Source organism: Fulvia fulva, chromosome 5, assembly GCF_020509005.1.
Source record: "Fulvia fulva chromosome 5, complete sequence".
NCBI classification, from domain to species: Eukaryota; Fungi; Ascomycota; class Dothideomycetes; order Mycosphaerellales; family Mycosphaerellaceae; genus Fulvia; species Fulvia fulva.
This window is the reverse complement of record NC_063016.1, coordinates 1,150,348-1,173,948: the sequence shown is the minus strand read 5'-3', so window position 1 is coordinate 1,173,948 and position 23,601 is coordinate 1,150,348. Positions and strand designations below refer to the sequence as shown.

Genomic DNA, 23,601 nt, shown 5'->3' with positions numbered 1-23,601 from the left:
ATAAGTACAGAATCACCTTTGATAGAACGACGATCAACCCGCATCACACCAAAAAGTTCTGAAGACCACAGGGCCCACCCTCTTCGAGTATCAAGCATTCCCGCCGAAGAAAGGAACCCGGTCAAGGGCGGTCCTCTATTATCGGTACAGCAGGCCAACAATACGATAGCTCTATTTGTATGCCTTCGCTGTTCGCTCCGCTATGTTTCTACTCCACCTAATGCAACAAGGGTATCAATAAAGAATCAGAAGTAAAATACTAACATACTAATTCTTCCATGCCGTCTTGATGCCATCGAAGATCGAAAACAATGAGCTGCCATATCTGCGAGCACGATGAGTACCCGCACTCCCAACGAACGGACAATTTTGACTTACCCTCTAGGCGTTTCGCGTCGCGTCAAAGTGTAATCATCATTCAGATTGTGATTTCTCGGCACTGACACAGGTCTCCCCGACCGGCCTTGTCGTTCGCGCCGTTCCTGCTTCGACTCATGAGAGTGCCGACCATGCGAACTCCTCCCAGACCTCCCTGATCTATGAGAAGCATTCGAATCATAACGCGGCCGCGCGGGTCTCTGGTCATAGCCGTCGGAAGACATTCTCGGTGATGGTGCGTTGGGTTGGCTTATTCCAAGTTGCGCAGGAGGTAACGTTCGTCCAGTCCCTGTAGGCGCTTGATACTGCTCTGGCACTGGTGGGGTGAAGCCTTGCGATGGTGGCCTTGATCCCGAGTCTGATCTTGGATGTTGATGCAGGACCATCTCGGTATTTGAAGGGCGGCGGTATGGTGTCAGGTAGTCTTCGCTTCGCGGCATTTCTGCGCTGAGTCGATTTGGGTACCCATCGGGAGTGTACCTAGATGCGATCGAGCTGCCTCTGGAGCGTGATCGTGGTGCAAGCTGATTGCCCATGACATGTTGCGCCATATTCTCGGCAGCAGTCGGGTGGTGGTGGTCGTCTTGATGATGTCGTTTTTGTTGAAGGATAGTCTCCATTTTTGCTGTAAGGTGTTTGGGATGTGGTCGTTAGGCGTGACAGTCGCTCGAGGATGATGCCTACTCTCTGTGGCGATATGTGTGGGTCTTTGCGAAGTATAGCCCGGCCCCAAGAAAGCCCACGGGGGGATATATCATAAGCGTGGGAAATCTCTCGGAATGTAGTCCGACTTGTCTAGAAGAGATCTTGCGTGATATTGGGGATAAGGTGGGTAGTACAGGGCAGTGATGGTGCAGGGGAGCTGTTGTCAAGGCGAAGACGAACACTTCATGGCTACGCAAGATGGCAATAGCCAAGCCTAGCTCATAAAAGTAGGATAGACTCATGATCTCGTTTGGACAAAACCTCTGCATGACCGGCATGGCCCCGCTTGAAGTGCGCATGCGAAGCAGTGTCAATTGTATGTGGTTGGAACCTTCAAGACTGCATAAAGCACGATGGCGGCATTGCCTGGATGAATCTTGAGCGATCTGCCGCTGTGCATGTCGACGGCGAAGCCGACAGCTTTCCTTTCTTCGCTCCTGCAGAGAGTGAGGCTCATGATGAGTGAAACTTGAAAGAGGTTGTGACGTCGTGCAAGGTACAATGTACAGGTTGCAGGTGTGATAGCTATCCGGCTTGGCCTCTCAGGCACAGCTCTGCCTGGACGTCGAAGATGGTACCTCTGAAACTCATGTCTCGAGTACTCTGCCGTGGTGAAACAGGGTGTAGCTGGTGATGGAATCTGCACCATCGACGCCGCCCATGGCACTTTCGAGCTTGTCAGGCTCCGGGCAATACGATAAATGGTTACGATAGAGAAGTGTGTTGTGATGGGTGGCGGAGATGAGTGAATGCCCCTCGGAGGACATGGCTGGTGACGGAAGCCAAGAAATCCGCCCCCCTTCCCTCGGCAGGGCAATGCCATATCTTGTATCGCGACGGTCGCAGGATCGCACGCTATGGGCTGTGGCGGACAATGTAGCCACAAGTGTGATCCTTGTGATTGCTAGAGCTGCCCGAACTCAGCCCCACGACGTAATAACAAAGCAGGCAGTGACTATCACGCGACGTCGCCTTCTTCTCGTGCACTTGCATAGCCACAACTACACATTATCTTACACCTCAGTGACCTCGTTGCCTTTCATCGGGCAAGACACACGTCCTCGCATCCCTTGAGTCGCTGACAGAGCCACAATCCCCTTGCGCAGGCACATACCCTACCCAGCTGAAAGTTTTGAGATCATGTCATATTACCCTCCACCCGGTGGCCCGCCTCCTCAGGGCCAGTATGGCTATGGAGGACAGCCACGTAAGTACACCAAGGAACGCGCCATGTCACCGCGCATGTGAGATTCCACAGCGCTACAAGTATCACCTGCTGACCACTTTCTAGCATATCCACCCCAACAAGGAGGCTGCCCACCACCAATGAATCAACAGCAGTATCCACAGCAAGGCTACGGCCAGCAACCTCCCCAAGGCTACGGTCCTCCTCCAGGTCAAGGTTATGGTGCACCATATGGCGCCCCTCCACCGCAAGGCCACTCACCATACCTACCTCAAGGCCAAGGCTATGGCGCGCCGCCTCCCGGCCAGACCCCTTATGGACAACAACCACCTCCTCAAGCTGGTTATGGCCAACCGCCTCCAATGGGTGGCTACGGTCAACCTCCGCCGCAACAGGGATACGGAGCACCGGCTGGTCCACCAGCAATGCCCTCGCCAGGCTACGATCTCAGACAGCGATGCCCAGCTGACATGTCACACGCAGCGGACGAATGCCGTGCGGCAATGAAGGGATTTGGTACGAATGAAGACCGACTTATTCGTGCCCTGGCATCCGTTGGACCACTGGAAATCGAGGGTTTGAAGGTCGCCTACCAACAACGACACAAGCGCGATCTCATGAAAGACGTCCACTCTGAGACTTCTGGATACTTCCGGGAAGGTCTAGAGGCCATAATTCGCGGTCCTCTCGCTCAGGATTGTCACGTAGTCAAGGAGGCTATTGCAGGTGCCGGAACAAAGGAGAGCGCACTCGACGATGTTCTGTTGTGTCGTTCGAACGCGGATATGAATGCGATCAAGGCGCACTATCAGCAGATGCACAGGAAGTCGCTCGAGAGTGATGTGAAAGGTGACCTTTCGGCGAAGACGGAAAGAATGTACGACATGGTCATGGCTGCAAGACGTGAAGAGGAGTCTGCGCCGGTTCTGCCGCAGCAGATCGATACTTGGGTCAAGGACATCTACGGCGCAACCGAGGGCCGCACCGGTACAGATCAACTCACTGGTAAGTAACAGCACGAACAGGAGACGATACTGACGGACACGTTCTGACATTTGACACAGTATGCACGATTCTTACCTCTAGGAGCAATGGTCAGATCCGCGCTATCAGCCAGGCATACAAGCAGAAGTACCACAAATCGCTGGAAGACGTGATCAAGAAGGAGTTCTCAGGACACATGGAAGACGCTCTGCTTTTCATGGTTGGCGCCGCCACCGATCCTGCAAAGCACGATGCCGACAGACTCGAGCAAGCTATGGCAGGGATGGGAACGAAAGACCAAGCCCTGGTCCGCCGCATAGTCGCCATTCACTGGGACAAGCAGCGCCTGCAGCAAGTAAAGGCTGCGTTCAAGCATTTCTACAAGAAGGATCTGGCTGCTCGCGTACAGAGCGAGACTTCTGGCGACTACAAGAAGCTCATGGTGGTACTGCTCTCTTCTTAGGTTTCTGGTTACTATGAGCTAGAACTCTAGCTGACTCTGCTAGCTACTTGAGTAAGGCGCCGTGGAGTTCATGGGGGAGATACCCAGCGAGGAGGACTCAGGAATGGTTTCGCGAGCATTTTTGGATGATGCCTAACGAAGTTATGAGTTGGGCTACTAGCACCTGCGATTGCGAAACGTTGGTTTCTTGCTCCACATATTTGCCCAGGATCCTCAGCGTCCTATGATAATTTCCACGATGCGATGTCAAGGCCTCAAGACATGTGCAGTGATGACGGCACATCCACCCATCACATGGTCAAGCCGAGATCTCAACCAAGCCTGACATACACGCGCTAGGTATAAATCGTGGAGGGGTCCACCATTGTGCTGACCATAGACCTTATACCATGGTCGGACGGTCCCACGTGCTTGGTGCCTCGCCACTTCACCCACCGTACCCTGCGGCTCTGCTTTCCTCGTCACTTACCGATAGTGGTAGACCACATTTCGCCACTACTACGCCGATTTTCTCGGCACGCACCGGATGAAGTCTGTTGCCTCTCCAGTCGGCATGCCGACAGTACTCGGCTCGCGATGTGTTTGCCATTTCTGCTGATGTAGATGTTCAAATGGAGCAGGCAGACTCAACTGTTTGATCTGCCACGGTCATGACCGCGGTATCTCTCCAAGCGGTCTACGTGAAGAGCTGGGCGCATCAAGGGGGGAGCTCACGGGCAGGACGTGGACGGATGATCGAAGGGGCAGTATGGCCCCAGAATGAGCAGTATAGATAAGTCTTCGCCTATTCTCCATTCGCCCTTCCTCGCAGCGTGTATTCCATCCTCGTTCAATCGCCATGGTGGCGACCTTCACGACCCCTGCAGTGCTGGCTCTGGCTCTGATGGCTCTGGCCATCACTGGACATGCCGCAACCGTGAAAGATGATCCTCAATCGCAACACCCTTCATCACAGTCGTACTCACCACCAGAGACGTCACACACTAGTCGGACTGACCCATCCTCGAGCGGCTTGCTTCCAAGTCACACAAAAGACGCTTCCTCCGATGCTCCTGGACCAACACCAAAACCAGCAGTGATTGAAGGGAGCTGCCCTCTGTACAAGTACACCTCTTCTGATGGCATATTTTATGGCGTCTACTGCGACGCTGCCATTACCGGTACAGAGCTTGTGGATATCGGTGCCAGACAAGCCGTCTTGGTTTCAGGCGACAGCTGCGCGAAAAAGTGCAACAGCAACAATACTTGCGTCGCTTTCAACTACAACGACGGCGCGGAATGTGCCTACTTCAGTGAGATCTCAGAGACCGTTAAGACGAAGGGTACATATGCCTATGTCAAGTACATCCACAAATCCAACTCTAAGCACTCGTCTCCTTTATTCCCACCACCACATCTGAGTCTCCCCTCAGCACCGGCACTGCTACCCCCATCAGTTTCATCGACTGGAGGACCTACGAGGCCAATGGCGTCAACACTGGCGCCTGGCTCGAGCAGGAGCAGAATTACGACACGCAATGGTGGGCCCCCAACATTGGTAGCTATCCGGATGAGTGGTCCTGGTGTGGCGCCGTTGGCTTCGACGTGTGTGGACCAACCCTCGAGAAATTTAGGTCGATACCATGGGCAAGCCCAGGATCAACACCTTGAGGATTTTTACCACGTATGCTGCTTGGGTGAAGGTGCCTGGCTCGAACCTCTATCGTGAGTATCATGCACGATATCTACTAGGAGCGTACTGACCGAAGGATAGATGGCAACCAACAAGAAAATCTCATGGAAATCACCAAGTACGCCATTGAACAGTATGGCATGCACGTTATCATAGGGTTGCACTCTCTCCCCGGAGGCGTCAACACGCTTCAGATCGGCGAGGCCTTCGGACACGACGCTTGGTTCCAGAACCTGACCAACTTCGACTACTCCTCGTTAGCAATCGACTCGATCCTCGACTTTATCCAGAGATCAGGCCACACCAACGGCTTCAACATTGCCCCAATAAACGAAGCTTCCGATAACTGTGCTGCCTTCGCCACGCCAGAAGGCCTCACTGTCGATGGTACCGCCTGGATCAACAAGTACATCCACGGCTGCCTCGAGCGTATCGCGAAGGTGGACAAACGTAAGTCCTTTCCAGCTGAAAGCCAGACGGACTCATCGTGAAGATGCTCACCCTCACAATCACTAGGCATCCCACTCATGCTGCAAGATTCCTTCTTCAGCGAGCAGTACTGGTCCCCCTTCTACCCCGCCGATACTAACATAGTCATCGACTCACACATCTACTTCTTCGCCGCGTCTGGGATCTACGCGCAGTATGTGGCTCCAGCCATCTGCGGACAGGCAAAGTACGTTGGGGAAGGTGATGGCAAGTTCCCAGTCTTCATTGGAGAGTGGTCTCTGCAGGTGCTGTACAACAACACGCTTTCTGATCGCAAGAGGTATGTTCGATGCCGACTGCAGGGATTGCGAAGTGTACTGACCTGGACTTTTCCAGGTTGTATGATACACAGAGATTCGCGTATGACTTGTATGCATTGGGCAGTGCTTTTGGGAACTACCAGATGCTGAACGACGTCGACACTGTCGATGGCGAGGGCAAGTTGCAAGATTACGTGAGTTCGCCCAAACACAGATGAGGCTCGAGACTTCGTACTGACATCCAACAGTGGTCATGGACCAGTCTTGTCAATGCTGGTGTGGTATCGGAAAACATCGCTTCAAATAGCACCCACTGCAGCTAAGCGATCCAGGGGCGTCGATTCGACGTCGAGGATGCTCGTAATATGTGAGACCGCGTGTCGGTGTATGGTCTGATGGATGTAGAAGAAGATTAGTTGCGGCACCAGTGTATACCAACTGTCACTGTCACCGCGATCGTGACACCCTCCACAGCTGAGCCACGGCCCGGTATATACGAGGGCAGGTGACTATGTTGATTGCCGCTGAGCGCTTCGACTTTGTCATTATTGAAGCAAAGGCCTTTACTTGAACGCGCTGGCGTATAGCTACGTAGCAAGGCCGTACCGATGCATTCGAGCTTGTATCGCGTCGCCGTATTTGTGATTCACGGCCATGAGCCCGTTGGACAGCTAGTCAAGTAGTAAAGTCGAGACCCAAGCTGGCAACGTACTTTGTCACCAGCTCTTGATCGATTCTTAGTAAGAGGGCCCAAGCGAACGTCATATAGGCTCAGGTATCGTGCACCCAGCGTAACGATGTAACATCCATTCGACTCTCCATGTAGGCCATTGTCACCGACCCCCGCTCGATATACGCGATTAATTGAAGCTCACCTTCACCCTCGGCACCGGCGGGATCACCTTCAACTTCACAAAATCCTGAAAGACCTCCAACAAAGCCTCTGATGGATCTACGAAGCCGTGCCAGCCGAGCTTACGACTCTTGTCCATACTGCAAACGTCAGCTTTCGTTCGCACGCACGAACGTGTCCCTTACCTGAACAACAGTGGGGCAGGTCTGCATAATGTCCCATCAAGGAAGCCAAAGACTCGATCAACACCCATAAGCTGTTGTGCCAGTCCATTCTCCTTGACAAGCTCACTCCACGCATCTTGCACTTCAGACTTCTTTGCCCACTCTACCAGGCGAAACTTTCGGCGAGTGATGCCTTTGGGACCATATCCTCTGGGATTGAATCGTGTCTCGGTCTCGGTGTAGATGTCGTCATCTTGCGGACCTTTTGACTCCATGCCATACCAACCTGCGATTCTTGGCCATGCCTTTTCCCAAGTAAAGGCGCTGTTATCGCAAGTGTTGTACTTCTGGTTCGCAGGGCCGAGCAAAACTGCCCACTCCTCTTGGTAAGCATTCATCTGAGCTGCCGACATGGACTGCGGCATTTGCCAACTATGAATGTCACCTGGAAACTCGAACGGTTTGCCGGTCTTCTTGCAGATAGCTGCGTATACCGCAAGTGGGAAGGCGCAGTTCATTGCCGCATCCGGCACAGCCCCAACTATTGGACCGGGCATGTGAATGCTGTAGCCAGCGCCCGTTTCCTTGCAGTACTCCCATACCAGGTCTTCCTGTGGGTAGTAAAAGTTTGGCTCAAGCTCCACACGAGGATCAGTCTCCTCTTGAGGCACTTTCGTAGGGCCTAGATGTCCTCCGTAGTTCTTTGCGCCAGTTTGCAACATGAAACGCTTGGGAGTGATGCCTGCTAATTTCAAGGCGTTGAGGAAGTTGTCCAGCAACTTCGAATTGACCTTGACCAGTTCTTCCGCATTGCTCCAGAGGCCGGCTCCTTCCTTGGGAGTTGGCTGGATGTAGGCAAAGAAGAACACATGATCAGCGATCACCTGACGCCCTTTCAAGACACTCGCGATTTCCTTCGGTTACTCAGGAAGTCGGGTGATATGTGTTCCACATGATCCGGCAGGCCTCCATGTGTGAGCGGAGGTCTGCGGCTCAAGCAAATGATTCTCTTCCATCGCTTGGGATCCTCTGACAAGACTCTCAGCATGTAGTGTCCGGAGATGCCATTGGCTCCAGTGATGATGGCAGCCAGGCCAGAGAAGTCCGGTGGGTAGACTGGCAAGCCATGGAAGATGCCTTTCGATTGCACTTGCTGTACTGCTGACATCATGTAGAAACTCCCGAGGAAAGAACGCGGCCCTCGGAAAGAGCAGATTCGGTGCATTCCTCGAGGAAGACCTACTTTCGTTGACAAGTAACTTACACTCTGTGCATGACCCTGTGATGTCGCCCGAAGCGAACGATGGACAGGACGATCGATCTGGAGTGTGGAGTGTGGAGTGTGGAGAAAACGGCAACGCGGCCACGCGGAGAGCACGAGGCTCCAAGCATTTCCCGAGCATTCGTGAGACCCCAAGACGACGCTATGTGCACCTCGAAGAAGTTCTAGAGGAGTGCCAAGGGTCGCCCCAGGCCAAGCCAGCTGTCAGCCCGTCAATTCGTTGAATCTGCGTGTGCAATTGGGATCGGCGGATCGCAAGGATTCGCTGCACCGTCAGTCTGTCACACGCTCTTTCTCGGCTCCCTGCTCTGCGCTCCCGGTCGAGCACGCGGCCAATCAATGTCCGCTTGGTATCTCCGCCTGCAGGGCGATCATGGCGCTATCTTTTGAATGAGCCCGAGATTCCGCTCTGCGTGTCTATCGCAGGCCAGCGAGCGCTTCGGTCTGGGCTTATTGATTGCGTGCGTGTTCCCCCGCATAGGCCCGTCTAGTGTCCAGCATGTCAGCCGTATAAGTATAACCCTATATCCCTGGTTACTCAACATTGTCAAGATTACGAATCATCAGGAATGCTACAAACAGGACAGGTTTCTATGATCACAATCAAGCTGGATACCAACACCAGACAACATCACTGCAGACAATCACATCACGATGCCTTTTTCTAAGCTCAGGCATTACGATGCAGCCGCCCAGAGATGCAAGCCGAATTCCAGAACGGACCTCAAAGGCCGAATCCGCAGACTGCAGTGCATCTTCTACGTTGAAAGACTGGAGGGGCCAGGGGAACATCACCGTCGGAAGACGTGATCGGAAGTGGCCATCAAGACAACGAAGAGTCCATATTGGTCGGTGGGTATTTGGGCGCCAGCCGCGAGCATCTCGCAGATCGAGATTAAGACTGGGTGGTATGTACGGTATGAGCGGAAAGGCCATGGGCGAGATGGAACAGGAAGTAGTCACTACCACAGATGCGACAACAGTAATGTGTAATTGTGTTAGTCAATGTGTGCTCCTTGAATATTGCTTCCTCGCCCTACTTCCGCCTTTCTTTGTCTTGTTATCAGCACCACTACTACATCAGCTCGTGCATGAGTTGTCAACCCTCAACGGACTATTCTCCGGGATCGTCGCTGCCTTTTGCTGATCGCTGAGTAAGACGGGCCATAGCGCGGCTACACCGGCAACTACGGTCTTTTCCTCCTGCAACAGCGATGTTTGAACCTACCATCCCGATGAGGCTGCCAGGCGTGCCCCGGGAACCTTACAACCATGAGCACCGGCTCGCCTGGTCACGATGAGATTGATGGAGGACAGCGGCCTGCGAAGCGCAGACGCGTTGCTTTGGCATGGCGGCCATGTCGTGAACGGAAGTCGAGATGCAATGGAGGGCATCCAACCTGCGAGACTTGCATGCAGCAAGGCTCGGAATGCTCATATCCGCCACAGATCTCCAAAAGTGATCTGCTAAGGCAGGAAGTCTCATGCACGATCGAGAGCCTCGAAGAGAGAATGGCAGGCATGGAACGCGTTCTGGCTACCATTGCAGGTAATCAAGCTGTGCCACCAGCAGCGGCGGCGCGACTTGTGGCGACAAATGCTACAACACAACGCGAGAGCTCTGGCGAGATCACCATTCACGAGGACGCTCTCCAATGCACTTTAGAGCGCGATCCAGAGACCGATGGCATCGGTATTGTGCCGAGTACTTCCAGGGAGGATGCTTTCTTTGGTCCATCCTCTAATATCGCGTTCGTGCGTCTGGTCTCCCGCGCCTTGTCGAAGGTCAACGAGCAACAAAATCCGAATGGGAAGACGCAGACTAACGATGCAAGCGGCGGCCACACCAGGAACAACCAAATCCCGCCAAGCACCAAAGAACAAGAGCCTTCTGCAGGTGGATTCCACCCCAGAAGGCCAGGTGATGCTCCCAGGACCTTCTCAGTACCGCATGATTCGAAGGCAAGAGAGTTAATTCGCGGCTTCTTCCTCAATTGTGGTCACGTTCATCCCTATATTCACGAAGGACGTTTTATGCAGTCCTACGAGCAGGCGCGCAGATCAAACTTTACAGAGATCCGCCGGAGCTGGCTTGCTTTGCTGTACGTCTTATTCGCGATTGCGGCCCAGTCCTGGCCGTATTTTGAATCACCGTATGCTGTTCACAACGCAGAAGCGGCGACTTACTACAATCTAGGGTTCGGCCTATGCTTGGAGCAAGTGTTCAATGGTAGTGGTCCAAGCATAGAAGTTGTACAATGCCTCATAGCCATCTCACTATATTTGCAAGGCACATACAGCTCAAGTGCTAGCTGGATGTTCCATGGGATAGCGATTCGACTTGCCTATCAGCTGGGCCTCCACTCTGGGGGACCACCGAAAAGCATGGACCCTATTGAATGTGAGGTTCGGGTCAGAGTGTGGTTCGGCGTTCTGCTGCTGGACCGTACTATGAGTATGACCCATGGTCGACCTTCGCAGATTCTCGAGCTACGTTCAGCGGTTCGTCGCCCACAAGTATATCTCGATCCGGCCCAACGAGGCATGCAGCAGCAGGACGAATCGTCAGTGGCGTTCTTCAATGCTATGATCGATCTGTACGAATTTCTCTACAAGACAATTGAGGATCTATATGGCAAGAACGGTGGTGGACGCACAAGCTTTACTTTGAAGACAATAGCAAAGGTTTACACGCTCGAAGGAGATTTGGCGCAGTGGACCAGCGACTTGGTGCCTCAGCTGTCTATCTTGACATCGAGCGAGCTTGCCAAGCAACCTATGCATTTGAACGAACCCGTAGCGTTGCTGATCAGGCGGCAGAGGACTGTCATTACCTTACGGTTTCACAACGCCCGCATTCTCGTCCATCGACCAGTGTTGGAGGGCTTGATGGATCTATACCTAGCCACTGACCCAGATCCCCAGCATGCTGAGAGTATGAGCAAGGCGGGAGCAAATTGCGTGGCTTTAGCTATGAGCAGTGCTGTCGAATGTGTAGAGATCGTACACCACTTGATAGCTGGCTCGACACATGGGCATCAACAACTCGGGGCTTGGTGGTTCTCAATATACTACACATTCAACGCATGCTTAGCTATACTTGCTGGTCTGGCGGTGTCTCAGCCAGGTACAGCCAGCGCCGAGCTGCTCACGAAGCAGGAGCAGGATGCTGCATTCAAGGCGCTTCAGCAATCTCTCGAAGTGCTTGACTGCATGGACCCTTCTGGCGAAGGTCCCTCCACAGTCACACGCTGCAGAGATTACCTCAAAGGTATGCAAGTGGAAGAGTCTCGATTTGCACTACGCTGACAACCCGCAGAACTAGTAAGCATTGCTGAGCCAATGCGCATTGGTATGGTGGTAACAAGAGACGCAATTTCGACAGCCTTCACGAACGGAGCTTATGACACAAGCTACGATCCTGCTATGGTTTCAACATTGCCAATGACAGCTTCAAGCATGGGTTACATGGCACCATCTTCGCTTTTCAGACAGTTCTCCTCGAATGCTGACCTGGAGAGCTTCCTCTTCCCTGTCGACATGCAGTCTTTCGGAGGGCATCTCATGGGCTTTGATCAGCCATTCATCTGAGTGCGAAGTACCCCGTAGGTCGCTCTGCATGAAACACGCAGAGGATGATCCACTTGCAGAGTTGTTACCACTTCCATTCGCAGTTTCTGTGTGCCTAAAGCCGAGAGCGAGCTGGCGGCATTCCCAGCCGCGCTTGTGGGAAGACTTTCCGGGCACACAGGCCAACAGCGCGCTACCACACTACGTCGCTGAAGATCGACGCCGCTAGCCCAGTCTATGCAGATGTCGAAGATGGCGTGCACGTTAAAGGCCATGCTCTGCCGCAGTGCTGTACTTCTTCTTGTGTCAGTAGCTGCGTACTTGCACAAACATCGATGTTGCCACCATCAGGAGCATGGATACGATCAGCCGGGTCTTGTCTCGACCGCAAGCCAAGCCATACAGGACCAGTGAACTTGACACGGAGAATGTGCAGTTCGATGAGCAAGGCCTGCTGAAGTTCTCTCCGGTCGATGTCGAAAATCCAAAAGAATGGAGTCGAGGAAGGAAGTGGTTCATCACCGCAAGCTGCGTCGCCCTGGTCACAAATGGAAGCATGGCCTCATCCTCGCCTTCCGGCTGTCTACCGAGCATCTCTGAAGACCTTGGTGTGTCGATGGAGGTGGCTCGATTGACCGTGACGCTCTTCGTCCTAGGCTTTTGCTCTGGTCCAGCATTATGGGCACCACTGAGCGAGTACTACGGACGGCGGAAGCTCTATATTGGGTGAGTAAACCGAAGGACAGAAGCAATTGTCTGTCTGCAATATGCGTGCTGCGTCTTCACCGTAACAGCAGTTGCTGAGACACTGACACGCGGTGCTCGAGTATGGCTGACACGCTTCTGTCTAGGTGCTTCCTGGGTTATACCGCATTCACCTTTCTCTGCGCTTTCACGCCGAACATTACTGGGCTGTTGATCGGTCGCTTTCTCTGCGGAGTATTCATCGGTGGAGCGATATCGAACACACCTGGCATCTTCGCGGATCTATGGGGACCCATTGAGAGGAATACGTGTATGATGTTGTTCACCTGCTCACTACAGATGGGACCTTCGTTAGGGCCGGTCACAAGTGGTTTCTATCAACTGAAGCTCGACTGGAGATGGAACGTAAGTGACACCTATTATGTGTGAGTTCGTCCCTAGCTGACACTGTCCAAAAGTTCTACCAACTACTATGGCTCGCAGGCGGTTCTCTACTCCTACTGCCACTGATCCCAGAGACACTACCTTCGCGAGCACTTCTCACGAAAGCTCGACGCATCCGCAAAGCACAAGCACCAGGCTACGAAAGCGTACGAGCACCACTGGAAGTTGAAGATCGATCGCTACTGGAAATCTTCAAAGTCACCCTGACACGACCCTGGGCTGTCCTGCTGGACCCGATCGCCGCTATGATAGCGATATATATGACGCTTGTTTACACTTTGCTGTACATGCTGTTCACTATCTTCCCGATTGCATTCATCGAGATTCGGTGTTGGAATGCAGGGGTTGGAGAGCTACCACTGCTGTCTGTTTGTGTTGGATCGTTCGTTGCTGGAGCATATATCTTTTGGGACTCTCTGCGGCAGCGAAAGAATATCGCTGCCGGACACCAACATTGCGCCGAGGTGAGTGGTCCTACTCTTGAGTGTATCCCAATGCTTTGCTAATAACTTCCAGGATACCCTTCCCGTTGCAATGACTGGAGCGGTCGCCTTTCCCATTGGCATCTTCCTCCTCGGCTGGAGCGGCGCCTACGCCAGCGTCCACTGGATCGCCCCCTGTATCGGTGGCGTCATTGTATCATTTGCCATCGCAGTCCTCTTCGTGGCCTCTCTGTCATACCTTTCGGAGACGTATCTGATGTACGCAGCCTCCGCACAGGCTGGGAACCAAATCATGCGATCCTCTGTAGCGGCAGCGGCTCCGCTCTTCACATCACAGATGTTCGCTGCACTTGGCATGGGTGGCGGAGCATCACTGATCGGTGGCTTCGCTATGGTCCTGATGCCCATACCACTTGTGTTTTACAAGTACGGCGCAAGAATCAGGGTTAAGTCGAAGTTCGCACCGACTCAGGCAGGGCTTGGAAACAAGGAAGGTGATGATGAGGCGCAGGACACAGCTTCAGCGCGGATATTGGAGGGTGAGATGCGTTCGCGAGGCGATAGACAGGAAGAGATCGAAGAGGCACGCTCGGACGCTGACAGTTGGAACGATCGCTTCAACGACAAGGACGAGTTAGAACAGCGTGAGAGGTCTCCAGTATAGCGTAGCACCTTGCTACGTGTCAAATGCATCGCTCCGTGTTCACCGCCCATACATTCACGTTGATTGCATGTGGTAGACCTGACGAGCAAGCATCGATTGTATATGCGCAGGTAAGATCCCGAGTCTTAAGCAACCAACAACGATTCAGCGACCCGCCTGCATGCGCTACTCCCTCGCTCGCTGTCTGCCGTACAGCTTCGCGGCAGTCGGGTGTGGTCAAGCTTGTGGTTAGGTTTTAGTGCGGCGCTAGTTTGGAAAGACTTCCCGGCCGGCAAAGGCTCCCGGATGGACGTTCTCTGACTGTGGATGTGAAGATGGTCATGTTGGTCATATTCTCTGAACTCTTCGCAGAATCAATTGTTGTTGTGGCGCGATTTGACAGATCAGATCAATCGACCTGTCTTATTTCCAGAGGATGGCCACACACACCTTATATAGGCTTCTTGCATCCACTCTTATGCACTTGCCATTCCTGCTTCTGACACTCTCGACTACAGTACCGTCCTACCCCACAACGACCGCAGACAAGCAATGCCCTCCCAGATGTCGCTTTGATAGCACCGCAACCAGCACAGAATCTGATTCCGCCGGCTGTAATGGCTTTGAATGGATTCAAGTACCCAGCTATGCCGTCCATGAGATCGCGATATAGCTTCGCTGCGGACTCGCGAGTGAACCGAGCTCGCGCATGTGCATAAAATTCCTCGATCGTCTGTTCACCGGACTTCAAGTCGTCAAAGCGGTCACGGACGTCGTGTATGTATTCTTGAGTCTTTCCCGTCAAGGTCAACCGTGTGGTGGCGTCTATATCTTGACCATCGCAACGAAGGACAATCACGGGGCCCATGCATGGATCACAAGTTGATAGTGCAAAGCTGGGACTACCAATCTCGGCGTCGAGGAAGAGAAGCCTTGCCGTCTCGTTTTCTTGTTGAGCGTCCTCTGACGAGTAGATCGCGACCTTCACTGGTAAGCCGAGCTGCTTACTGATCGGCGAGATGACCCAGTGTGTATCGTCGTTGAAAGGGTCAGCCGAAATATGCATTTCGGTAGGGTCGCCTGATTCATCGTCAGGGGGAACGTGCAGTCTCAAGACTGATGTGGTAGCCATTGGTGTCACGTTGGTGCTGTCACCAGGTGCTGAAGCCATGGTTATGTACCCTTCTACGGGAACCCCGGCTGATTGCTGCGATGCAGAAGCCTGCACAGCGCTTCAAAGCTAGGATGCGCAAGCAGGTTGTTCGTGCTGGTGGGCCGAGTGGGTTTCAATCATGCAGATCTCGCTCCAGAGTCACCTCAGGCTGGTCGATGCGATAGAGAGTTTTGGCCACATTGAAGTATGCTTCGTACTCCACTTCATCGATGCCCTCTCCAGCCATAAGATCATAGTGATAGTGTCCGCCGCGATTGCCACCATCAAGTGAGAAGCAATGGGTATGTTCCAAGCGCAGCCCGAGCTTCTTGCCAGGATCTGCAGAATGAAAGACTGACAAGCAAACAATGGGAGCTTCAAAGTCGTGATAGGTCAGCCCGTTGTTGAGCTGCTTTGCATCCTTGAACGGTGGGCCATGTGCAGCTGGAAAGTCCGGCATTACATGGAAATGAGCCTTGCCGGTCTTGATGAGGAACACTCCACCTATGCTCACGAGGCGTTCATCTCCATATTTGTCTGCTAATGCTCGTCGAATGCACTCGGTGAAGCTCTTGAAGTCGCCCTTGCGTGAGCGAGCGGTGATCTTCAGCACAGATCCAGGCTTCCCAGCTGATCCATACAAGTTGATCATCAAAGCACAATTGGCACTGGGACTCGGCTCGCATACTGTCGCGTGGCTGCCATTACTCCCATCAAACTTCGTGTAATAAGTGAGGTTCTTGACATTGTCGAAGCTACCCTGCCAGCTCAGATTTGGCGCCAGTTCCGAGTTCATGCCGATGTCGTGAAAAGGACCGGCTCCTGCTCCCAGTAGCTGGCCTCGCTCTCCGCTCATTTGCATTTCTTTCGCTATAGAGATCAGGGAGTACTTGCACTCGAGCCTCGGCTCCGGAAATAGATTGGGCTGGCCGCCGATGTCTGCTACGCATTCCTCTCCTGAGAGACCTTCCGTTGCCAGGTAGTAGGGCGCTTTCCTTAAGTCCGGACATGGCTCTACACTCACTCTTGCTTTCTCGAAATTAGCTTCCAGCGCAGGAGTCAAGATGGTGACGAGCTCTTCCAGGGCTGGAGGCGATAGTTGATGCTGCGTTGTGTTCATCGTTCTGATGGTGTGATAAGCTGCAAGCGAAGGTCGGAGACGGCAACAGAGATTTCTGATATAGGATGATGTGCCGGGCAAGTGCAGTGTGAACAGGTAAGAACGCAACAGCATGGGAAAATCCTACACTCTAGCCGAAGCCGGCATACCTTCTGGGTGACACGACTTGATATGGTAGTTACGAGGAAGGAAGAGGAGTCGACGCGTGAAGATCGTCTCGCCGATATGGTCCGTGCTGAAATGACGATAGACTTCACCTCGACACGATCCTTCTCTCGACACAACTTCTCCTCAAATCATGAACCTGTTGAACAACACTGTTGACAGGACATACCGACATCGCATCAAACTGATGACCCTTATCGAACGGCCCATGGATAACATCATGCTGTCGATTTCCTCGGGCCTCCACTTCTGCTGAGCCTTGTTACCCCTCCTCATCCGCAGGAATGCCCTCCGCAGAGGCGTCGGACTACCTGCCCTTAGACTTACCATGACCTGAAGCTCGTCTCGAGATCCACAGACCTCATGTCGATCATAATTGTGAATACTGATTCCGCCCTTTTCCAATGAACGACTTGCCTCATCATCAGAATACAAGATGACCGCCAACTTCCCAATCTACCCAGACCTCAAAGGCAAGGTTGCCCTTATCACCGGCATAGGCCAAGTCGGCCGTCGAGATTCCGATACTTGGGGTAATGGAGCAGCAACAGCTCGTGTCCTATCTCACAATGGCGTGAAAATAGTGGGCTGTGATATCAACCTAGACGCAGCAAACTACACCAAAAAGCGTTTGTTGCAGGATAACCCGGAAGCCAGCATCGACGTGTTCAGCGCAGACATGACTTCTGTCCAGGACATTGAGGCTTCCGTCAAAGTTGCCGAGGAGAAGTATGGAAGAATCGATATTCTTTACAATAATGTAGGGATAACAGCGCCAGGAGATCCGGGGAACTTATCAGAGGAAGCGTGGCAAAAGATGCTTGATTTGAACCTGAACAGTGTCTTCCGGTGTTGTCGGCTAGTGATCCCAATCATGGAAAGACAAGGCTCCGGAGCGATCGTCAACAATGCCTCTATCACAGCTATGCGGTATATCGGCAAGCCTCAGATCGGCTATGCCACGGCAAAGGCAGCCGTCATCCAGTACAAAAAAGCTTCGGGGTGTATGTATAGCGCCAAGGGAATCAGATTCAACTGTGTGGTGCCTGGGTTGATGTATACGCCACTGGTCGTGAACTTAGCCGAGAGCGATAAGCCAGAGGACCAGGAAGTGGCGAGGAAGATTATGCAGCATAATGTGCCACTGGGGCGGATGGGTGACGGAGTCGATGTTGCTAATGCGGTTGCATTCTTGGCCAGTGATGTGGCCAAGTACGTCACGAGTCATGCGCTCGTGGTTGATGGTGGAATCACGGAGAGTACTGGCACTGGCGGATTATGATTAAGACCGGTGGAGCCATCGATAAACAACGTATACAGGTATACACCTCAACATATCGCTGTTGACCTAGTCAATCCGCGCCGATGTTGGTACGCGATGTGTCATACTGTCATGGCTCCCCCCAGCTTGTATCGTGCTCAGTGGACGACCTGTTATCCATGTCTTTACTTTCGTGTTCGCTGATCTCCCTGTATTCAGGCCCGTCGACTTCAAGAAAGCCTGTGTCCTTACGCTTATCGATGCCAAGTGTGCCTTGCGACTCCTTCCTCTGTCGTTCACATTCCAGTCCGATGCGGTCGAAGCGTGATGCCGTGGGGTCATCAGAATGTCGTGAGCTGAAGAGACGGGTCTTGGTGGCTTCCCGGGGACTGGCGATACATCGAAAGACTCCTCATCCGACGAGGGAGAGACGCTTCGGCTTCGCTGGTGTTTCTTGGAAAGCTTCTTGTACCGCCGCCTACCGAAGATGCCTGAAACTCGTCCGGGTGGGTCTACTTCCACCGCTTCCCCAATCAGAGCCGGCTCAGGAGGCTCGCAGAACACATACTGTCTCCGCCACTTCTTGACGACAGGCAGGAGCTCTTCTGCTAAGATCGCCATGCATTTTTTGCTCTTCTTGTGCTCAACACAGCATCCTTGTGCAGCGAAAGTGACGATTGCATCGAGAAGGGCAGAGTCAGCTCGTCGCTCGATGAGTGGATCACTGGCGTCGATGTAGAATTGTCGGAAGGCGCGACTCAGCTTTTCGTTGTCCTCGATCTTGAGGTAGTGGCAGCATCTCTTCGACCCATTATGGCGCCATTGGTGTTCCGTCTCGCTGCATTCGTCATCGGTCCAAAATCTGCATAAGGGGTAACCTTTGTAGTCAAAGATGTTCAGGCAGAGTAGCAGCTGGATCCAGGACTCCTTCACATCTTTGGCGTCGATGGGACCGAAGTCTCCGTAGTAGCAGATGAGGTTGACGATTGTCTGTTCAAGCTGAGTCGCGAACATCAGATCTGAATTGAGAGTGGACTTCACCGTCAGCAGGATGAAGCTATGTTTGCTCGAGATGAGTGGGATTGAGGATGGTGATGGTTGTGAAGAGAGATATTTGCGTTGCTTGCTGAAGTGTGCGCAGCTTTCTTCACAGATGCACATCTCACCTTGCCTGAGACTGAGCTTAGCTTGGTCTCACATGCTACGACCTGTCTGTGATTTGTCTCTCGTGCGACGATGCTGCCTTTGGCACCAGCATCAGGCCCAGTAGGCTGTCGTCGCGCGCGTTGAATGAGAGACACATGGACAATTGATCTCGACCATCTCGACGAGTAAGCATAACGGTGGAGAGGGCGTGAATGCTGTCGTGTAGAGCACTTCAGTGGTATTCATCCGGGGATGGCTATCGAGACAGCGATGCCAGAGCCACAAGTGTTTGAAGAACAATGTCTCGGGTATGACCACGGTGTTAACGATCTCGGAGAGGGTGGTGGTGGTGGTGACAGTGATGATGATGATGATGATGATGATGATGATGAATGTTGTGAAAGTTGATGTTTGTTGCATGAAGTTCGCAGAGTCTTGTCCTTACGGGCCATGCGTTTATGCATATTCAGGCATCTTTCTTTAGCGTGTCGAGCATCATAGCCACTCATATGGCGTCAAAGACCCCTCGCTGACATCAGACGCGTTGTTTCCAGCAACATCGAACCTTGGGTGTACTCGAACCTCACGACATTAGTTTCGGTTCGTAGTCCACAATCAGCAAACATGGCCGACGAAGACGTGGCAACCCGAGCGCCAGAGAGCGATGCTCAGGAACAGAGTGGCATCGCCGGCGACACGAAGCCCGACCAAGGTGCTGCGAGCATGGGAGTAAGCTCGATGCCATGGACACCGTGTATCCATAGGAGCTTTGTGTTGACAGCCAGCAGGAACACTGCACTACCGATCGTCCTACACGTACTGCCTCCCACTACACATATACGTCTATGTCAGACACGAGCGAGAAGAAGGCTGACTGAGCACAGCGGCCGGCGAGCAACCCACTGGGGTAACAACATCGTAATGCCACCGTACAAGACACACCTGCTGAGACGTGCTGATGCAGGAGATCGCCAAACTGAATCATGTCGACGTCTACATATCGAAGCCTTCAGACTACCCACATGCCCCCTCCAAGCTGCTACTGCTCCTGACCGGAGGCACGGGCATCCACTCGACCAACAACCAGATCCAGGCAGACAAGTACGCCGCAGAAGGCTTCTTGGTAGTCATGCCAGACCAGTACGTCAAACTTACCCAACGTCACGATGCCTGAGGGAGTCTAACATGGTCCGCTTTACAGATTCGCAGGCGACCCAGCCTCGTCCATCTCGACCACCCAAACAGCCGCCGCCGAACAGAACCCGAGCGTGATTGAGCAATTGAAGCTCGGTGTCGCATCCGTCGCTAAGTCATTCACGATTGATATGTGGCTTGCTCGTCACACACCGGAAAAGGTCCTTCCTATCCTGAACAAAGTGATCGACTCCGTCAAGGAAGAGTTTGCAGACGCAGTCGCTCATGGAGAAGGCATTTACGCTGTCGGATACTGCTTTGGCGCCAAGTACGTCTTGCTGCTCGGCTCCGAGCTCCATGCAGACGTAGCAGCTGGTCAGCGTTCGGCAGAGACACAAGCAGAAGAAGGCATGGTAAAGAACGGCCCACGGATCAAGGTCGGCGCCATCGCACACGGCACTCAGATCACCGTCACAGATCTGGAGCACTGCCAGGTTCCACTTGGAATTGTGGCTGTCGAGCAAGACAGTCTGTTCCCGGACCACATTCGCGAAGCAGGAATCAAGAAGCTGCAGGAGAACGGCGTGGAGCACGAAGTCCAAGTCTATCCTGATGTACCACATGGCTTTGCAGTACTAGGAGACTACGAGGACAGCAAAATCAAGCAGAAGCAGGGCGAAGCGTTCCAGCAGCTCGTGCAGTGGCTCAAGTCACACTAGTCGCTCTGGGTGCAGGGAAAGGCGCATGGCGTTGTGACAGGGAATGGGCAGCTGAAATACCACCATATCATGAGGAATAAAAGTCAGCAGGCCATGGCCTGCTCGAACTCAACCATGCCACGTAACGATTCTTTCCACGCGACACATCCCACCCAGCCTGGCGGAGTGTTTACCTCGCAATGCACCCTCGCGATCGGTATGGCGAGGTATAGTTGGCCAAGTGATTGCAACCGAGCGCTTCATGTAATTCACTACCACAATGTGTTGCTTGTGCAGAGGTTATACCGTGATGTTGTGTTGTGCATGTGATGAAAGCAAGGGCAAGCGAGAGATGTGGCGCTTACATGAATGTTTCCTCCGGAGAATGCTCGGAAGGTGCACTCCCGCGGCCTTTCTGTCGACCATCGACCATGATTGAAGCATTGAAGCCCATAGCGCATCGCATTCGACCTCTACCAAGCTCAGACTCACCAAACCGACATACCGATCGCAAAACTTCCCGCCTTATCAATCCCACAAACATGTCCGACCCAAAGCAACAACTCATGGACCAAGTCCGCCAACAGGCCGCCCTCGCCAACGCAAGAGCATTAGTAGAGGTAACCACTTCTCACGCACAAGTAGATGTTCTTGACAAAGATGCTGACTGAAAGCGCGCAGAAACTCAATGAACATTGTTTCGAACGTTGCGTACCCAAACCCGGCTCATCACTCTCGTCAGGCGAATCGACGTGCTACACACATTGCATGGAAAAGTACATGTCGGCGTGGAACACAGTATCGAAGCAATATCTCGGGCATGTGCAGAAGGGTGTTGGGAGCGGGCAGGGGATCGGAGGCTTGTGAGACATGGTATAAGGGAGATGGACGAAGAAAAGTACTGGGCATTGCTCGACACTGTGATGTGGACAGACTTTTGAGGAAAGAGCTGAGTACGATGAAGGTATGGCGCGGCAAGTGACAATGAGAGCATCGGGTGGCGTTCACGGGTTGTACGGAAAGATGAGAGGCGCTGCAGACAATGTCGCTTCGGCATTCACGCCAGGAGGACCTGCAGCATGTATATCAGGGTGTACAGTGCAAGTAAAGATGCATTTGCGGCGACAGGCCTTGTATCATAGACAATCTGCTCCGCCATAACGCAACAACGCGAGATACTCAATTAAGAATATTTCGCTCAAGACGGAGCACCCGTTCATCTCTGTGCCGGACTAGGACTCGGTGGCAGCTGTCCTTTGGCTGGTGGGTTCGTCATGAATGTCCTCTGTCGCTCTGCATATTCCTTGATGATCAGACTGCAGTTGATCTCCTGGCACAGCTTCTTCTTCCTGGCAGGTTCGAGCAATTTGGTGAACTCCAGCCCACTTGCTCTTTCGAGGGCCTCGACCGGTACTTCGAAGTCCTTCAGTGGCTTGTCATTTGGTATCTTGTCGTTCGGCAGCACAAAGGCTCCCAGGCTGACTTTGCCGCCAACTTTGCCATCCTCGGCGTATATGATCTTGTAGAAGTGCGTAGGCACTGCGACATTCGGTGGGTGTCCCACCACTTCATAAGTGACCTTCCACTTTTGATCGATAGGGTCTCGCTTCGGCAGGTACAGAGGCCCAGTGACGATTCTCACCGAGGGATAGAAGGATGTCAGTCGACGGCAAAAGTCCTCGAAATGTGCCCAGTAGTCGCGGTTGAAACCTTCTCCTACCTGCGGGCACATGTTTGACAACGCGAACGTGCTGTCCATGGCCTTCTGGGACCACTTTGCATCGGCTGCCGGGACTTGGTGTCCTCTATCGTACCCTGACCGGAAGTAGTCCTTCAGCTTTGCGCGAAACATTTCTGGTATGCTCTCATCTTCTGCGAACGCGGAGTGCCGCCTGTCGCCTCCTTGCATGAGTAACGAGGCAGGCGTGATATGCTCTGCTACCCAGTGTGGATTTCTCGTTATTCTGTTGTACGATGAAGTGAGCGACGGTGCTTGGCGAATGTCCGAGACTGGACCTGGGAAGCCATATTGGAAGACGCCCGCTGGATCGACTGGCGGGATGAAAGGGGGCTTGGGATCGTCTCGTGTTATCGGGACAGGCGGCGCAGGACCCGTTCTCGTTGGCGACGCTGCACTTGCTGTGATGGTCGATGTCTGCTCTTTCGATCTGCCTATGCCAAACAGTGCTGCCGTTGTCGCGGCACCCACGGCTGCAGAAGCTCCAGCGACGATGGCGATGGTGACTTTCGACATGTTCGCGGACGGCGGTGGCATACACGGGCGATGAGGACCAGGCGACCGGCGCCTCTTATGATGGGAGGGACAATGTCACAAGACTGGCATCAGACGCAGACGCAGAGGTCACTCACGCAAAGTCTCTGGGACGACGCGCCTGCCGAATTTGGCGCGCCTTGGAGAGCCAATCAGATGGGGCATGTGCTGCAGGGATGACCACGATGAAAACAAAGCAGGAACGTTCGCTGAGCTGTGAACACCAACACCACTGCATCCCTACCAACATGTCACGATCGAGTCAATCCCATCATGTCCTGCCATGCTGACTGTTACGGGAACAAGCGACGACAGAAGTGCGTGCCGCTAAGCGCTTCGGCGCTTCGTCCTGCACCAGAGCGAGGACGCTGACGAGAATATGCGGGCGTGTGATCGCATGGGTGGCACGAA

General features: G+C 53.2%; 12 protein-coding genes across 12 annotated transcripts; 7 read left to right on the top strand and 5 right to left on the bottom strand.

Annotated features, from left to right (window-relative positions):
• Positions 1–2,223: 2,223 nt before the first annotated feature.
• CLAFUR5_05688 (Annexin C1) lies at positions 2,224–3,716 on the top strand (the record flags this gene model as incomplete). The annotated part of the gene is made up of 3 exons (XM_047904836.1): positions 2,224–2,290; positions 2,375–3,274; positions 3,334–3,716. 3 exons carry the CDS (start codon positions 2,224–2,226, stop codon positions 3,714–3,716), a joined length of 1,350 nt encoding a protein of 449 aa, XP_047762607.1.
• An 838-nt stretch (positions 3,717–4,554) lies between these two features.
• CLAFUR5_05687 (uncharacterized protein) lies at positions 4,555–6,460 on the top strand (the record flags this gene model as incomplete). The annotated part of the gene is made up of 7 exons (XM_047904835.1): positions 4,555–5,057; positions 5,129–5,300; positions 5,330–5,420; positions 5,470–5,838; positions 5,905–6,157; positions 6,214–6,331; positions 6,386–6,460. 7 exons carry the CDS (start codon positions 4,555–4,557, stop codon positions 6,458–6,460), a joined length of 1,581 nt encoding a protein of 526 aa, XP_047762752.1.
• A 537-nt stretch (positions 6,461–6,997) lies between these two features.
• Positions 6,998–8,322, bottom strand: CLAFUR5_05686 (uncharacterized protein; the record flags this gene model as incomplete). Its single annotated transcript, XM_047904834.1, has 3 exons — positions 6,998–7,130; positions 7,176–8,038; positions 8,059–8,322. The coding sequence occupies 3 exons, from the start codon at positions 8,320–8,322 to the stop codon at positions 6,998–7,000; spliced, it is 1,260 nt and encodes a 419-aa protein (XP_047761665.1).
• Positions 8,323–9,708: 1,386 nt separating this feature from the next.
• CLAFUR5_05685 (uncharacterized protein) lies at positions 9,709–12,027 on the top strand (the record flags this gene model as incomplete). The annotated part of the gene is made up of 2 exons (XM_047904833.1): positions 9,709–11,707; positions 11,756–12,027. The coding sequence occupies 2 exons, from the start codon at positions 9,709–9,711 to the stop codon at positions 12,025–12,027; spliced, it is 2,271 nt and encodes a 756-aa protein (XP_047761666.1).
• A 334-nt stretch (positions 12,028–12,361) lies between these two features.
• CLAFUR5_05684 (Major facilitator superfamily multidrug transporter mdrA) lies at positions 12,362–14,262 on the top strand (the record flags this gene model as incomplete). Its single annotated transcript, XM_047904832.1, has 4 exons — positions 12,362–12,732; positions 12,858–13,116; positions 13,170–13,619; positions 13,672–14,262. 4 exons carry the CDS (start codon positions 12,362–12,364, stop codon positions 14,260–14,262), a joined length of 1,671 nt encoding a protein of 556 aa, XP_047761667.1.
• A 430-nt stretch (positions 14,263–14,692) lies between these two features.
• Positions 14,693–15,412, bottom strand: CLAFUR5_05683 (uncharacterized protein; the record flags this gene model as incomplete). Its single annotated transcript, XM_047904831.1, has 1 exon — positions 14,693–15,412. The coding sequence occupies one exon, from the start codon at positions 15,410–15,412 to the stop codon at positions 14,693–14,695; it is 720 nt and encodes a 239-aa protein (XP_047762748.1).
• Positions 15,413–15,527: 115 nt separating this feature from the next.
• CLAFUR5_05682 (Ester hydrolase C11orf54) lies at positions 15,528–16,628 on the bottom strand (the record flags this gene model as incomplete). The annotated part of the gene is made up of 1 exon (XM_047904830.1): positions 15,528–16,628. One exon carries the CDS (start codon positions 16,626–16,628, stop codon positions 15,528–15,530), a length of 1,101 nt encoding a protein of 366 aa, XP_047762749.1.
• A 487-nt stretch (positions 16,629–17,115) lies between these two features.
• On the top strand, positions 17,116–17,961 carry CLAFUR5_05681 (Levodione reductase; the record flags this gene model as incomplete). Its single annotated transcript, XM_047904829.1, has 1 exon — positions 17,116–17,961. One exon carries the CDS (start codon positions 17,116–17,118, stop codon positions 17,959–17,961), a length of 846 nt encoding a protein of 281 aa, XP_047762750.1.
• Positions 17,962–18,027: 66 nt separating this feature from the next.
• CLAFUR5_05680 (uncharacterized protein) lies at positions 18,028–18,954 on the bottom strand (the record flags this gene model as incomplete). Its single annotated transcript, XM_047904828.1, has 1 exon — positions 18,028–18,954. One exon carries the CDS (start codon positions 18,952–18,954, stop codon positions 18,028–18,030), a length of 927 nt encoding a protein of 308 aa, XP_047762751.1.
• Positions 18,955–19,710: 756 nt separating this feature from the next.
• CLAFUR5_05679 (Hydrolase pyvD) lies at positions 19,711–20,939 on the top strand (the record flags this gene model as incomplete). The annotated part of the gene is made up of 5 exons (XM_047904827.1): positions 19,711–19,815; positions 19,875–19,902; positions 19,971–19,993; positions 20,051–20,226; positions 20,288–20,939. 5 exons carry the CDS (start codon positions 19,711–19,713, stop codon positions 20,937–20,939), a joined length of 984 nt encoding a protein of 327 aa, XP_047762024.1.
• A 521-nt stretch (positions 20,940–21,460) lies between these two features.
• On the top strand, positions 21,461–21,785 carry CLAFUR5_05678 (Mitochondrial import inner membrane translocase subunit TIM13; the record flags this gene model as incomplete). Its single annotated transcript, XM_047904826.1, has 2 exons — positions 21,461–21,538; positions 21,600–21,785. The coding sequence occupies 2 exons, from the start codon at positions 21,461–21,463 to the stop codon at positions 21,783–21,785; spliced, it is 264 nt and encodes an 87-aa protein (XP_047762023.1).
• Positions 21,786–22,134: 349 nt separating this feature from the next.
• CLAFUR5_05677 (Mitochondrial nuclease) lies at positions 22,135–23,193 on the bottom strand (the record flags this gene model as incomplete). Its single annotated transcript, XM_047904825.1, has 1 exon — positions 22,135–23,193. One exon carries the CDS (start codon positions 23,191–23,193, stop codon positions 22,135–22,137), a length of 1,059 nt encoding a protein of 352 aa, XP_047762020.1.
• Positions 23,194–23,601: the final 408 nt, after the last annotated feature.